Source organism: Hemicordylus capensis, chromosome 3, assembly GCF_027244095.1.
Source record: "Hemicordylus capensis ecotype Gifberg chromosome 3, rHemCap1.1.pri, whole genome shotgun sequence".
Classification (NCBI taxonomy): Eukaryota; Metazoa; Chordata; class Lepidosauria; order Squamata; family Cordylidae; genus Hemicordylus; species Hemicordylus capensis.
The window spans coordinates 252,515,391-252,531,042 of record NC_069659.1 but is presented as its reverse complement, the minus strand read 5'-3'; the positions used below and the strand labels follow the sequence as shown (position 1 = coordinate 252,531,042).

Here is a 15,652-nt window from a genome sequence, read left to right as displayed (position 1 = left end):
CGAGCAAGGCGTCGCAGCCTGCTGGGCCGAGCTGGCTTTCGGCCTCGGCTGCGGGGAGCTGGGCTTTTCCGGGCCGCGGCGGGAGGGCCGGCCCCTGGGAGTCTCGGGTCAGACTCATGGCGCTCCTTCGTCTCCAGCAGGGGTGGCCGGCGGCGGAGGCGGCAGCAACGATTTCCAGTGGTGCTTCTCCCAGGTGAAGGGGGCGATCGACGAGGACGTGGCGGAAGGTAAAGGCGGCGCGGAGGGACGGGATGACCCCGGTGCCTCTAGGGCCGTCGTAAGAGGCCTCGCGCTTCCCTCTCTTTCGTGCTCTCCGCTCCCTGCAGGGGAAGTGTTGGGGCTGGTAGCAGCTTGTCTGCTAAGGGCTGCTGAAGGCTCTTGCTTGCTCCCGTTCTTTAGGCTAAGATAGTCTCTGTGTTCAAGGCAGACTTCCTCGCTTCAGGATGCTGCAGGTTCTTGTGCCTACATGATAGGGTGAGGGAATAGCCCTGATTTCGGATTGCTACAAGAAGTAAGGGGCGCTGCCCCCTTTTCAGCCCTCCCATCTGTCTTTCTCCACACAGCCAAGTGGTAGCCTTTTAAACCCCTGAAATCTCCATTTCAGTCTGAAAATTCAAAACACTACCTGTTTGCTGTTTTCTCTTCCTCCCTCCCAGTCTTCTTGGAAAGTGTGTAGGGGGAATTGCAGAGTCTGACTAAGCTACTGCCACTCTGCCATCACATACACTATAGAAAATAGCTTTCTTTTATTCTTTGTGTTCTGAAGAAATGACAGAGTGGAATAAGATGACCAAAAAAAGGGGAATAGCTTGTCAAAACTGTCAAGTTCTTCTCTAGTAATATAGGGAGGGAGGTTCCTTTATCTGGGATTAGTTTAAAAGTAGAAATGTAAGCTTCCTTCCTGGCAATGCAAGTTTATAATCACTATGTATTTTGTCCTTATGATATATGGTTGGATCTCTTTGAAGCAAAAATTGACTATGTCTGTCTGTAAAAACTGTTTGAACAGCATAATACCATGCATGTTTACTTGGAAACAAACCCTACAGTGTTCAATGGGGCTTACTCTCAGATAGGATTGCTGTCCATGCATACTTGGCTTTTGCTGCTTAGAGTAGGTGATACTGATGGGTTTTGTTCTAGAGTTCTGATGAGACTTCTTGCATCACTTCTTTAATTCCTACTTGTCTCCCCTGCTAACTTGGCAAAGAGGCACCTTTTTAACATAATGATTCTCTTTATTTAGCAGGGGGAGAGTAACTGGTCCTATCCACCCCCAGCGACTGTTGCTAGTGTCTGTCTTATAGGAGGACAGAAACAAGGGCAGATCCTTTGATGTTAGCCAGTCAGGGACAGTCAGCTTAGAGCCCTGCCTGCCTCATTTTGTTCTTTTGCAGCCCCACATTTGTTTTGTTCAGTAGTATCTCCACTAGATGGTTTTGGCAATTATCATTCATGTTCCAGTATCAGTTGTCATCTATAATCTATGGTTCTAGTTATTATTCTTCCAACCATTGTTTGATTGGTCATTAGTACATATTTTTAGTTGTTATAAGGTAATAAATGATCTCTTAATGTAATTTTTGCTTTAATCATGGGTGGGTTTTTCTCCTGTTTTTGCATAGGTGTCTATCTTATGTTTCTTTTTAGATTGTGAGCCCTTTGGGGACAGGGATCCATCTTATCTTTATTTATTTATTATTTGTCTGTGCAAACTGCTTTGGAAACTATTATTGAACAGCGGTAAATATTTGTTGTTGTTTTTGTTCAAGTTGATATTTATAACTATGAAATAATCTTAAATGTGTTCTTTTGTGAACAGAGTTTTTATTAAATCTCTTATTGTATCTTTCACTTAGTTATTTTTGCTCATTTTGTTATTTTTTAAAACATACTTTAATTTGGATCTAATAAGTGATCTTGCAATTTAAAGACATTCCTAAAAGAAAGTTGTAAGTTTTGTGTTGTGTTGGAGTAGAAAATACCCTTAGGGTGTGGTTGGACGAAGGTCTAAAACTGCTTCAGTTACTACTAAGTTTGAAAACATGTATCCCTTTCAATATGTGGACCCATCAGACAATTCAGATTAGTTTGAATTCTCTGGTACTACATAAGCCGGTTATCAGATACAGGGTTTCCGTGTTTTCTTGAAAGTGGCATGTGTTCCAAGAAACTACAGTTTGAGGAATGCTGGCATACTTAATTGCTTTCATGTCACTTATTTTATCAAGACATTTATGCATAATCAAATAACGTATGCTTTCTGAATCACCACTTTATGTTTAGAATGCGATATCACTATTTGCTTGTAATATTACAGGGAGCTATAAAAGAAATATTTCTTGAGGAGATTTATGAAATTTTATGCTAGAATAGAGAATAGTAACAAATTTATATTCTAGTATTCCTTTCACTTTGGTCACAAAAACATGTATTGTATATTCTCACAATTCTCACTATCTCAGTATCAGGCTGCCAATATTAGTGTAATGTTTACCTGCATTACTATGGAGCATATTTAGTTTTTTATTTTGAAGTCTTATGTAGATGTTTGCATATCAAGTCCTATTTATAGGGAAATAAGTAATCATATCCAGTGTATGTGGCTACCTTTAACTTTAAGAAATAGGACTTCAGCTACTGCCTTCTAGAAGAGCCTAGCACCTTCCAGACACTATGCCAGAATAACTGGAAGCCTCTTTCCCCCTAAGTTACTCATTTCCATAAGTGGATGTAGGCCACTCATAGTGAACCCATCAGGCACTCATAGTGGCCTACCTCCTAACAAGTGTGTGCTAGAGTAATGGTGTTGCTCTGGTATGAAAACTGAGCCTGTGATGTTGCACAAAGAGAGGAATGTGTGTTCCTTACACTGGTTGAAGATGTTGACATGTCATGCAAATATGTGTCCCATGGTTGTGTAGCATCCAGAGCACCACAGCTTTGCATAGCTCTGCAGACTTCTTAATTGCATGCAACTTCTGCCATTGAGCTAGCGCAATACTGGTCTGGCTGTCAGCCACTACTTTTGACTCCTGGCCACTTGTGACCTGTTGCATAGACAATAGAAGCATGGTTATGTGGTTTAATTAGGAGGGTGGTAGCTTTCTGGAGGCAGTTGCAAGGCAGGGCATGCCTGCTCCTAACTTGGGCTTATGGGCATGTATGATTGTCTCTCTTGAAGGACTGGGGAGCAATGAGTCCTATCTTTTGCCATTGCTGTCAGAATACACTGAGATATCATAAAAAGGTAGCTAGGCAGTCATTTACACATTTTATTTCATGAAATATGTCACTATAATTGACCATTGTGAAGGAAGCAGGGGGACATGTCATTAAAACAGCCCATTGACAGTACTTACCCATAGGGATGTGCAGAAACCAGCAGATAATCGGTTCGGTGGGCGGGGGGTTACCTTTAAGGAGCAGGGAGTGTGTTCTTACCCACCACCCACCATGTTTCCCCCGCTGGTGCTGTGCCAAAAATTGCTGGTGTGGGGCGGCAGCATACCTTCTTGCCATCCCAGTCAGCGTCAGACCAGAAGTGGTGGGGGGTGGGTAAGAGCACCCTCCCTGCTCCTTAAAGGTAACACACACACCCCTGCTGAACCAGTCCGGGAAAAAGGCCTCCGGATTGGTTCTTGCACATCCCTACTTGCCCAATCAATTGATGGAGTTGGTGTGCCAAGTCCTGAGGCTATGCTCAGGCTTTGACAGCTGATGTTGGGTGGGACTAGTCTGTCCGCTTCCTGTGTGCTTCCTTGGCATCTCCTGACCAGCTTGCAGTGGGTTCGCTAGCTGGGGCTTGCTTTTTCTAGAAAGCGAGCTTCTCAGGTATTGAACTTTCTATAAGCATTATCAGTTTGAAAAATGGTGATGCGTAAAATGCAATTAAGTTATATGATAGGGTCAGCAACCTGTGACATACAAGGTGGTTCTCTGCCTCCTTCCTGCTTGTTTCTTTAGTCTCTCCTGGCAAGCTTGTATCCAGTTCACTAGCTGCAAAGCTTGCTTTTACTCTCACAAAAGAGCGAAAGAGAAATCAAGCCTCCCAGCTAGTGAACCAGCTTCAGGCCATCCAGAAGAGGCTGAGGAAGTGTACAAGAAGGGAGGTGGAGCAGCCTCCTCATACAGATGTCTGGAGTAGGACCGTAGAATCACCTTGCATGCCACAGGTTGCCAACTCTGGCTCTTAAATATTTTAAATTTTGTACACTGCCTAGAGGTGTGCATATCAGGCGGTACAGAAATATGATAAATAAAATAATTAATAAATATAACTTATTTGCATTTTACCCATTACCATTTTTTCAAACTGTTAATGTTTTGTGAAGCCTACATGGGCCCCTTAGGAAGTTCAGTATACTTAGCAATATAAAAGTCTCCTGTTTTGTTCATACATTTCTAATTTTTTTATTTAAGAGGCAGCGCAGAGAATCTTGCAATTAATGTATATATAACTATTTTCAAAATTTGGCAAAAACAATACTACAAATGAAATGTTTTACAAATTGCTTCTTAAAGCAGTAAACTTGAGAAGTTAATTGATTTGTCAGAATCGATTAAATACTCCAAGCACACAGTTATTTAATTTTTGAATTGAATATGGACAGTTACAGAATTAAACCTTATATTTTCATAACAAAATAGCACTTTTCTTCTGTCTGACATCCCATCCTAAGTGTGCTTGCTACAGAGAGACTTAGTTCAGAGTAGATAGACATGGTTGGCATTGAACTGTAGGACTTTTAGAAGATGTGGTTTAGATTATTTATCCATTTGAGCATGTGCTGCTGTACTCGCCTGCCTTAATAATTATTCTGACATATTATGAGTTACATTGCCATCTTTGTATGACTGGAGCAAATGTAATAGACAGTATGTGTTGCTGGGTACTTGCACAAAACGATGAGATTTCTCACTATTTTTTATAAAGCACAAAATCAACTTTGAATTATTGCTGAATCTACCTAGTGCTCCCAAAATGTGCAGCAAACTTCTCCTCCAAAGCATGTCAGTTAGACAGACACAATTTCATTCTGTCCCACATATAGTAATTCCACTTTTGTAAAAATTTTATTGCTTCAGGGACTGCCCTTTGTTTAGTACAGGCCTGCTCAACTTAGGCCCCCCAGCTGTTTTTGGACTACAACTCCCATAATCCCCAGCCACAGTGGCCAATAGCCAGGGATTATGGGAGTTGTAGGCCAACATCTGCAGTAGTGCCAAAGTTGAGCAGGCCTGGTTTAGTATGTCCAATAGTTACATCTGTGTGGGCTATGCATCATATTTCAACTCCATATTTGGGAAGGGAGAGGCATGGCAACAATTTTTCATCTCTTTACTCATAGTGTTCTTACATTACCTGTGTTTCTGCCATAATACTGTACAACTCAAATCCCTATCTCTCTCTTGTAGTATTTCTCTCTTGACTTCTGATTTGCTGCCACTCTTTTGAAGAAATACAAAATTACAACATATCTTGCCAATTGTGTGGATTGTGTGTTGCATTTTAGATTGTAATGTCCTTGGGACAGGAACTCCTTGTCTTGTTTCTCTATAAAGTGCTATACACATAGATGGTGGTATATAAATAGCTAATAGTAGGAAATTGGGAATGTTGGCAATATCTCCCTATTGTAGTAAGCATATCTTCTGATATGTAGGTACATCTAACCTCTTTATGAAACTGCCCATAAAAAGGTTAGATTTTGACCAGTGGCACCTGCCGCAAAATGCTGCACTGCATCCAGTCCCTGAGAGGAATGCTCTGTTCCGGGCTCCAGTCAGTCTAGAACAGGAGTTCCCCAAGCCCTGTTCAGGCTTTGTGGGGTGGGGGAGTTTCTGAAAGAGGAAAGGGAAACATGGTGCCTTCTTATTTCTCACTTGCTTGAGGCCTTCTCCGCTGTGCTGAAAAGCATGCTCTAGAGGGTTGGATTTGGGGCCAACTACCATCTCTGAGGGTCACCTTAAGTGGTGCAGCGGGGAAATGCTTGACTAATAAGCAGAAGGTTGCCAGTTCGAATCCCCGCTGGCACTATATTGGGCAGCAGCGGTATAGGAAGATGCTGGAAAGCGTCATCTCAGACTGTGCAGGAGGAGGCAATGGTAATGGTAAACCCCTCCTGTATACTACCAAAGAAAACCACAGGGCTCTGTGGGTGCCAGGAGTCGAAATAGACTTGACGGCACACTTTACTTGACGGCACCATCTCTGAACCTGAAAATGTTATTACTGTATAGTGCTGAGTGGAAAGGAGGCTTGGAGTGGGGAAAGGGGTCCTTTTATTTTATTCTGAAAAATTCCTCTATAATGTAGGGAAGCCATGTTCTTTCTAATCTTTTTCATCTGTGTGTGGAATGAGTTTTTTTCTGGGGGGAAGTATCAAGGCAGTGTGCATTCAGAGTGGGACCTTCCTGATTCAACCTGAGTGGGATCTAATATTAACTGAGTGGACATTTAAAAACTTGTGAATGTGAACATGTGCACGCCTTGGAGGGAACATGGCAAGGAAAGGAATTTTCAACCCTACTTTCCCTCCAAAATATATACTTGGTTCCCTTAGACCCCTCTTTTTGTCCCCTACTGTAGACGTAAGGTCTGTCTGGAGAAATTCAGGAGATCTGTGATTGAGCAGCCGCCATATGCCAGTGTATCTTAACCATTTAAGTAGTAACTTCTGAAAAATTTTAGTACCTCAGTTTTCCAGTGGAATTTATATTTAAGGTAATGTGTGGCATATGTTGCAAGAAAGGCTGTCTGATCTAGTGTGGGTAGGGTTGCCATTATTTATACTAGGGTGCACAATACCTGTTCTAGAAGGATGTTTGCCAAAGCTTGGAGTGCTGAACCCAGTCTTTCACAAAGCATGACACAGCAAATTTATGCTGGGAAATATAAAGCATTGTGTGGTGCATCAAAATTTTTGCCATTTTGAGAGAAGGAGGGGAAGTAGAGAGAGGCAAGAAAAGAAGGCGAAAGAGACTAATTCTAGGCAGTAAAGTGTGCCGTTGAGTCAATTTCGACTCCTGGCACCCACAGAGCCCTGTGGTTTTCTTTGGTAGAGTACAGGAGGGGTTTACCATTACCATTGCCTCCTCCTGCACAGTCTGAGATGATGCCTTTCAGCATCTTCCCATATCGCTGCTGCCCGATATAGGTGTTTAACATAGTCTGGGAAGCATACTATTTCCCATAGTCCAGGAAACATACCTGCGGGGATTCGAACTGGCAACCTTCTGCTTGTTAGTCAAGCATTTCCCCACTGCACCACTTAAGGTGGTCCCAGCAGCAAAGGCAAATAGTAACTCTTATTTCATTCTTCTTGCTGGGCTTTCCTCTTTACCCCTTATGCCCATCTTTGTTGTACAACTGGGGTATGCAAATGTACCACATGTTGAGAAACTGATCTATTTCACCCCCTCCCCACAAAAGGGTAGCAGCACCAGACATTTTCCCTTCCCAGACAATGAGATGGAGTTTCTCTAAGCATGTTCTTATATCTCTTCCCTCAATCTGTTCTGAAGTCCTGGAAGTTCACAGGACTGGTTGTGTAGCATCTCCCCCCACCCCCCAGTTTGCAAGCTTGTATACGTCTGTACTTCTAGGGAATTCTCCAAGTTTGTAGAAAACATTCCCTTAATTTGGGATGGCTCCATTTTTTCAACATGATAGGCACTCAACCACCTGAGCATATAATGATAGGTTCTGCTGTATCTTTTTGTGCCTTAATCATAGCATTTGAAACCCTACACATTTGGTCGGCTAACCTAAGTATACTTTGTTTCTTGATAATGTTATTGTTCTGAAATATCACTGAGAGTGAGAAACAATAAAATGACTCACATTTTTCGTAGCATAATGTGGGTAGTGTGGACCCGCCTGTGCTTCTGTGGGTTCTCAAAAAAAACTGCCTGCGCTGCTACAGACTCCTAATGAAGCATTCATGTTGTTACACCTTTGCTCAAGAGCATCTGTATTTCAAGTACCGTGTCCCTGCATTCCGGAAGCGCTACTCTGATTTGAAACGCATCTTGTGATTTTCAGCAATGTGTTTCTGATCTAAGTAGCTCTTCTGAAGTACAAGCGCCCTATTTGAAGTATTGGTGCTCTCATGCAGAAGTGCAACACCGGTGCTTTGTTAGGAGCCCACAGTGGTGTAAGTGGAACTTGACCATCCGCATTGTGCTGCAGAACTTGTGGGACGCTATGTTCTTGATTTGGCTTTAAATAAATAAAAATGCCATAGATTTTGATTTTGAGTGCCAGTGATTGTGTGACTGACTGACAATGCTCAGTGCAGAGAAGCTTGAGACTATCTAATGGGCTTAAAACTGTTCGCATGGATTTTAAATATAGACTTCATTAATTTAAATAATCACTTCTAATTCTATGTTACAATGTGTTTTTCTCGGGAAAAGTTTAGGTATTGTCCAATTAGCTATTTTTATTTCTCTGTCCTGTGGAACATGAGATTTTAAAGCTTTTTCAAGAGTTCATAACTAGTTTGATCCCCAATATAGTAGCCTTGAGAGCTTTGCAGAGATTTCCTGCTGGCCTGCCATAACACTTGCCCTTTCCCAATCTCCGCTTTTGCCACCTTGCACATTTCCCCACCCACCCACCACTACTCTGCCTTTGCTGCTTTCCCTTGACAAAAGGAGCATGGCAGGACATTGCCGGAGAGTTTGCATCTCTCCTTCTTTTAAAGCTGGGTGAGGGTACTGGGGGGAAAACAAACATTATACTTTCTCCCAATCTGGGACAAAAGCACAACAGCAATGTGGCTGTGTATTTGGCCTTTTCTGATCTTGGAGAGGCATCGCAATGATATCTGCCCTGGTGGTAAAGTATACTTGGGCCGTCGGGTCCTGGCGACCACAGAGCCATCAGGTTTTCTTTAGTAGAAATCAGGAGGGGTTTACCATTGCCATCTCCCACGCAGTATGAGATAATGCCTAGAGCATCTTTCTTATGAGGCAAGACTACAACACCTGTGGCTGTTTAGTTTAGAAAAAAGACAACTGCGGGGAGACATGATAGAGGTCTATAAAATTATGCGTAGTGTGGAGAAAGTGGATAGAGAGAAATTCTTCTCCCTCTCACATAACACTAGAACCAGGGGTCATCCCATGAAATTGATTGTCAGGAAATTTAGGACCAACAAACAGAAGTACTTTTTCATACACCTCATCATCAACTTGTGGAATTCTCTGCCACAAGATATGGTGACGGCCAACAACCTGGATGGCTTTAAGAGGGGTTTGGATCACTTCATGGAGGAGAGGTCTATCAAGGGCTACTAGTTGGAGGGCTATAGGCCACCTCCATCCTCAAAGTCAGGATGCCTCTGAGTACCAGTTGCAGGGGAGTAACAGCAGGAAAGAGGGCATGTCCTCAGCTCCTGCTTGTAGGCTTCCAGGGGCATCTGGCGGGCTACTGTGTGAAACAGGATGCTGGACTAGATGGACCATGGGCCTGATCCACAGGGCTGTTCTTAGGCCTTTCAGCATCTTCCTATATTGCTGCTGCCTGATAAAGGTGTTTCCCATAGTCTGGGAAACATACCAGCGGGGATTCGAACCAGCAACCTCTTGCTCCCTAGGCAAGTTACTTCCCCTCTGTGTACAAGGTGAATAATAGAGACTACTATTTCTGTATAACTTCAGGAAACTGCTACTCCAGTTTCAATACATTGAATCCCTGAGCTATATACGTGTTCTGTATTGCAGAAGGTGTGCTCCCAAAAGGAAAAGCATTTTGTTTTGAAAAATATACTCACTCCAAACTCTTCCTCTTTGCTGCTGTTAGCACCAAGTTGTCTGATTTTAAATAGGATGTGATCATTTTCATATGAGAACATCATTTCTTCTTTGACCCCTGCTAACTGGACAAAGAGGCACCTTCTTAACTTGGTGATTCTCTTTATTTACCAGGGAGAGAGTAACTGGCCCTATCCAACCCCATCATAGTATTTCCAGTAACTGTTGCTGGTGTCTATCTTATGTTTCTTTTTAGATTGTGAGCCCTTTGGGGACAAGGAGCTGTCTTCTTCATGTATTATTTCTCTGTGTAAACTGCTTGGGAAACTTTTGTTGAAAAGCAATATATATAAATATTTGTTGTTGTTGTTAATAAAGCATCATTGACTTTTCAGCTAAATCATTTGGGTCTCCATTTTTACAGTTGGGCATGTGAGCTGATCATCCAGTTTGAGACTCACACTATTTTATGGTATAAAGTTATGTCCTTGCCACATGGTTATACACTATCTAGGTTATGACAATTTGTCCATAAATGGCTTACTATCTTGTTTGTGTTACCACCAACCCCTTCCCCCTCTTCCCTCAGTCATCTGGCATGTGGTTGGGGTAGAAGCAAAGTTGTCTTTGATTTGCCCAGTGATATGGAGAAACAGTTTTCCAATGTTTGAAGAGACCACACCTCTATCTATATATCTTTGTATGCTGCCCAAAATGCAACTCTAAATGGCACTGCAGCTGAAAACTTTGAAGAGAGGATCTGTGTGTGGCTGAGCATTTTTATTCTTCACCAGAAGCACTTGCTTTGGCAAGCTGGCAACAGTGGCAAGGCTCCTGACAATATGCAAAGCTTTATACTTCTCTAATTTATCCAGAGGATAGTCTCGGTAGATCCTTCTCTTTCCTTGGAGGGGAGGGCAGTGTGCATACATATAAATGAGAGGCCTGTGGCACCTCAGGTCACTCTAATGGGTCCTCATGCTGCCTGTATTTTCATGGTTGGAGGAGGGATATGCGGGGGAAAGGGCTCTGTTGAACCTGTGGGAATCATTCTGTTTGCAGGTTCTTCACTCTTAGTGGGCTGGATTGTGCCCTGTAGGCATAGTCTAGAGACATAATCCAGTTTGGCATAAGAGCTGCTAAAAGGAAAACTGCTTTCAATGTACACCTATTGGCTTTTTCTGATAATTTTCCTTGTAGCATTTCTCACACCAAACTATCCAATTGCCTTGAATGACTTAAATAATTTCTTTTTTTTAATGGGAACTATTTATTGACGGAAACTTTTCAGTAACTTTGTGGTATTCACATATTGCTCTGGATAACTTCCTATTAGGACTATACCTATCACTTAAAATAGAATAATCAAAAACATTTAATTCATTTTATATATGGTGAAATAGGGTCCCTACTGATAGTTGTACTAATAAAAGTGCAGTATACCTCTAGGCTGTATGTATGACTCTGCCATGAAGTATGAACTGACTAGGCCACCAATTGTCAACTGGGAGTACAGGTACCCCTCAGATGTGAGTTTTCTATTTAAAAAACTGAATTGTAAAAATGTAAAGTAAAGGTAAAGTGTGCCATCAAGTCGATTTTGACTCCTGGCACCCACAGAGCCCTGTGGTTTTCTTAAATTTACCATGTATTTTTTATTTGTATGTGTTTTTTTTCCAGAAAAATTTACTGTGCACATTTTCCTGATACAAGAAATATTTACACCAATTTCATTCAGTGACTTGAACTTCACTATAATAATGCTGCACAATTAATATTATTAACCATTACTAGACTACTTAACCAAAAGTATTAAAAAAACCTAACAGATTTATGCAAACATTTTCAGCTTCCCTAACTCAGGAGAAGAAATGAAACTGCTATGTGTGGTTGTGCTGAAAGTGAAACAAAATTTAGTTACAGTTATACTTTTGATTTTGCTTACACTTGCTTTTTAAGATGAAATAAGAATTTTAGTTTCAGTTTTTATTTGACCTGTTTGGTGAATTTTGAACCTGTCTTCTGGTTTGGTGAATTTTGAACCTGTCTTCTGGTTTGGATTATAATGCGAATGTAACATGTACTCTCTCATACATACTTCCTTGGGATAATCACCTGAAAAACGTGAATTGCAACTTTGAAATTTCTAAGCTTGCCTAATACTGCACTGACATCCATTCATTGTTATGAATGAATTTTTAGAAATGAGATTTTTTTTTCCCTTGAAAAAGCTTCCGTTGTAGCAAATTTTCCATAGGGAAATTTCAACCCCACATCTCCCGTATCCCTAGAGGCATGTAGGGCTCCAATGTATAGAGGAGACATGACAGAAGTAGTATTGGCAAAGGTGAGCAGTGGGTGGGGGGCTTTGACCCACAGTTGGGCCAGCCAGGAAAGAAGTGCTGACTTATGACCTGACTTATGATCTCTTAGAAGGCCAAGCACAGGACTTTCTTTATTTTATTATTTATTTATTTATTTTTATTTTTATATCCCACTCTTCTTCAATGGAGCCCAGAGTGGTGCACATGGTTTATTCTCACAACAACCTTATGAGGTAGTTTAGGCTGAGAGATATGTGACTGGCCCAGAGTCACCCAGTGAGATGCACTTTTGGGAGTTCCTGCAAGACCAAGGGCTAAAGCAGGTTTGGGAAGGACAGAGGAGGAGGATGTGGCAACCAAGTTGAGGAGGAACCAACTGGCCATGAGAAACGGAAGAAGCAAGGTAAGCTGCAACACCCCTTCAGCAAATATACTGAAATATGCTTGAGCACATCTGACACCAACTGTGTCCAGCACAAGATACTTCCTGTCTCGAGGACAAAAGACCACCTCTATTAGTGCAATGTTAATGCATGTGCAGCCACATCCATACTCCCCATAGAGATCTCTGTGTGCTCCAATGTACTTTGGCACTGTTGCATGGTGGGAACAGCTCAGGTTTTCTGAATTGGGGCTTGGAGGCTACTCATCCGTGTGGAACGGGGGGGAAACATGAAGGGGTACATGAGCTACAACTCTGAGACAGAAGGGATACACTTGCTTAAAAAGGTTGAAAGCCCATGGACGGGGTAATCTGTTCATTGTATTCTTCTATATGGAGAGTACTACATAGGCATAAGCCTGTTATCACAAAAGAATCCTGTCTAGTATATCAGTGGACAGCTACAGGATTATGAGCTTACTTTGAAGCAAGCTGAAATATGAAGTTCATTTCATGCAGGCGACTTATTTCCTACTGCTGAATATACCACATGTGTCTAAACACAGGCACAGGGCATTTAAGGTCAAAGCAATGTTGCTGACTGATTCTCGAAGTAGAGTAAGAAGAATTAACAGCAGTGCTGATCTGAAGGATCCTCTCATTTCTGCTCTCTGATTTGGCAAGTTATTGATTAATTCCTTCAGTGCTGTAATGTGCACTAGAAACGAAATATAGAACTATCATGCTGTTCTGTCAGTGCTGATTCTCATAACCCCTTGCAACTTATTGTGAGGTGCTATTTCCATTACATCTTGGAAAATGTCCCAAGTATAGAAGATGTTTATAGAAATCTTTATTACTGAAATTGGCTTAGACAGATTGTACTGTAAGCAACTCACGGAAGAAACTAATAGTATCAGTCTGGAGGGGAAAAATTACACAGTAGCAAAATCAGTACTTTTCTCTAAATTAGCATAATAAGGTGTTTAATCATTCCTTTCCAGAAACATCATGCTGCAGTTAAGTGAGAGAATGCAAGAAATTACCTGTTATTGAGTATTTTCTTCAGCTTAACTTACTAAATAAAACAAATCTTATACATAGGTATTCAGACTTTTGTGTGAACAGGATATATGCTTGGAAAATAATGTTCGTTCTGCCATATGCTAACTAGTTTTCTCAACTAATTTAAGTAGTTGATGGTCCTATTAAAGTTGGGCCAAATGCTCTCCAAAAAACTTGGTTGCCATTTTTTTTTCTGAGGAACGGGGAGGGCATCCTAACTTGACGGGTTGTCAGCCTTCTCATGCTTCAAGACAGGGCCAATCAGATTTCAGATCTGTATATACTATGCTGCTCCAGCCACACCCAACCCAGTTCCGGTCCTGTCTCGCTTCAAGACAGTCCACAAGCTGCCCAGTCTCTTCTAGCTGCCTTAGGCTTGTTTTTCCTTGGTTATCCTCTACCTTTTTGGTTTGTGTCTCCCCACTTGTTCCACTCATGAAGCTTTCACATTGCGGTGACATGCTGAAGGGCGCCCTTTCGGAGGGCCCCCTCTCAGAGGCTATGTTGGCAACAGCCTCTGCGGTGTCTGGGACCACTGCTGTGTGGGGTGCTGGGCTTTCTGAGGGAACAATTGCTAAAAGCACTGAGATGGCTCCGTGCCTAGAGCTCGTTCCACCCCACACACATGAAGTATGTCAGAGGCAGGGATAGTAGACATAGCCCTGCTCTCCTTCTATACATTGATTTAACATGTGCATGTAACACAGTAAAAGTTACATAAAAGTATCTTGGAAATAGCAATGTATCTATGTTGCCGCTATAATTGCTATTTTAATAATGTGCAGTGCCTTCATTGTTTACATTTTAAGAAGTCTGTGGCTCACATGCCATGCTGTGCAATGCAACCCAGGCTGTAGGAGCACTGCTTTTGCTGCTTCATGCATGTAAACACCATCAGTGGAGTTGCACCTCAACTCCATTGGGGCAAGCTGTGCTCCAGCAAAATGTTGTGCACAAATACATGCTCATTTCTATTTCCAGTGGGCGTACCTTATAGGTACCTCCATATGCACACAGTACTTGTCACACAGCTGTGGTTGCGCAGCTTTCCACTAAAATGGAGCTGCCCTGGGGCACAACTTGTGTAGACAATGCTCCTACTGTTTCCATGTTGTATTGTGTGGCATGTGATCCAATGTATGGGAAGCACATAGGGATGTGCACAGAACCCATTGTTCCCTCTAACAGTGATTCCTAGAAGTTCTTGATTACAGCTCCCATAATCCCCAAGCAAAAGCCATTGCAGCTGGGGATTCTGGAAGTTGTAGTCAGCAACATCTGTGAATCCCTGTTAGAGGGAACACTGACAGAACCATTTGGCACTCCATTCTAGGAGTGTCGAACCAGTTCTGCCGATTCAAAGGTGGGGTGGTGGTGGATGTCTTTAGGGGCAGGGGAGGGTGCTATTACCCCTTGTGCCACATTTTGTGCCACACTGCCCCTGGTGGTGCAGTGGTAAAACTCCCGCCCTGTAACCAGAAGGTTACAAGTTCGATCCTGACCGGGGGCTCAAGGTTGACTCAGCCTTCCATCCTTCCGAGGTCGGTAAAATGAGTACCCAGAATGTTGGGGCAATATGCTAAAATCATTGTAAACCGCTTAGAGAGCTCCGGCTATAAAGCAGTATATAAATGTAAGTGTGATAGTGCTATTGCTATTTTCCCCACCAGCACTGTATATTCAAACGGTCCAGCAGGGTGACAGCGTACCTCCCTGCTGTCCTGTTGCTTCCTTGGACCGGAGGTTCCTGGTGCACCTATGCATGTTGTATGTGTGTGTGCATGCATGTGGTGTGTGCATGCGTACATGTACAACGTGCGTACATGCGCTGGAAACTTGGAGTCTAAGGAAGCAACAGGGTGGCAGGGACACACGCTGCCACCCCACTGGACCATTTGAATACATAGTGCCGGCAGGGAAAATGTGGCGGATGGGGTAGAGCACCCTCCCCCACCCTTAAAGCTATCCCACCCCACCTTCCGACCGGCAGGTGCTGGTTCCATGCCCATCACTAAAAGCACATGCTATAAAGTACATTTGTGGGTTTTGTTTTTATTGTTGTGCACTGCCCAGAGCTGTTTGGATTGGGCAGTATATAAATGTAATAAACAAAACAAAA

General features: G+C 42.5%; 1 protein-coding gene across 2 annotated transcripts in view; it reads left to right on the top strand.

Moving 5' to 3' along the window:
* The window catches only part of PPP2R2D (protein phosphatase 2 regulatory subunit Bdelta), a 45,445-nt gene that overhangs the window by 583 nt on the left and 29,210 nt on the right, over positions 1-15,652 (top strand). Inside the window, exon 2 of one of the 2 annotated variants that reach the window (XM_053307535.1) lies at positions 141-227. In XM_053307535.1, the coding sequence (XP_053163510.1) occupies positions 141-227 (87 nt within the window). Of the gene's footprint in view, positions 1-137; positions 228-15,652 lie in introns of both variants that reach the window. The other variant, XM_053307534.1, reaches the window with a different exon arrangement.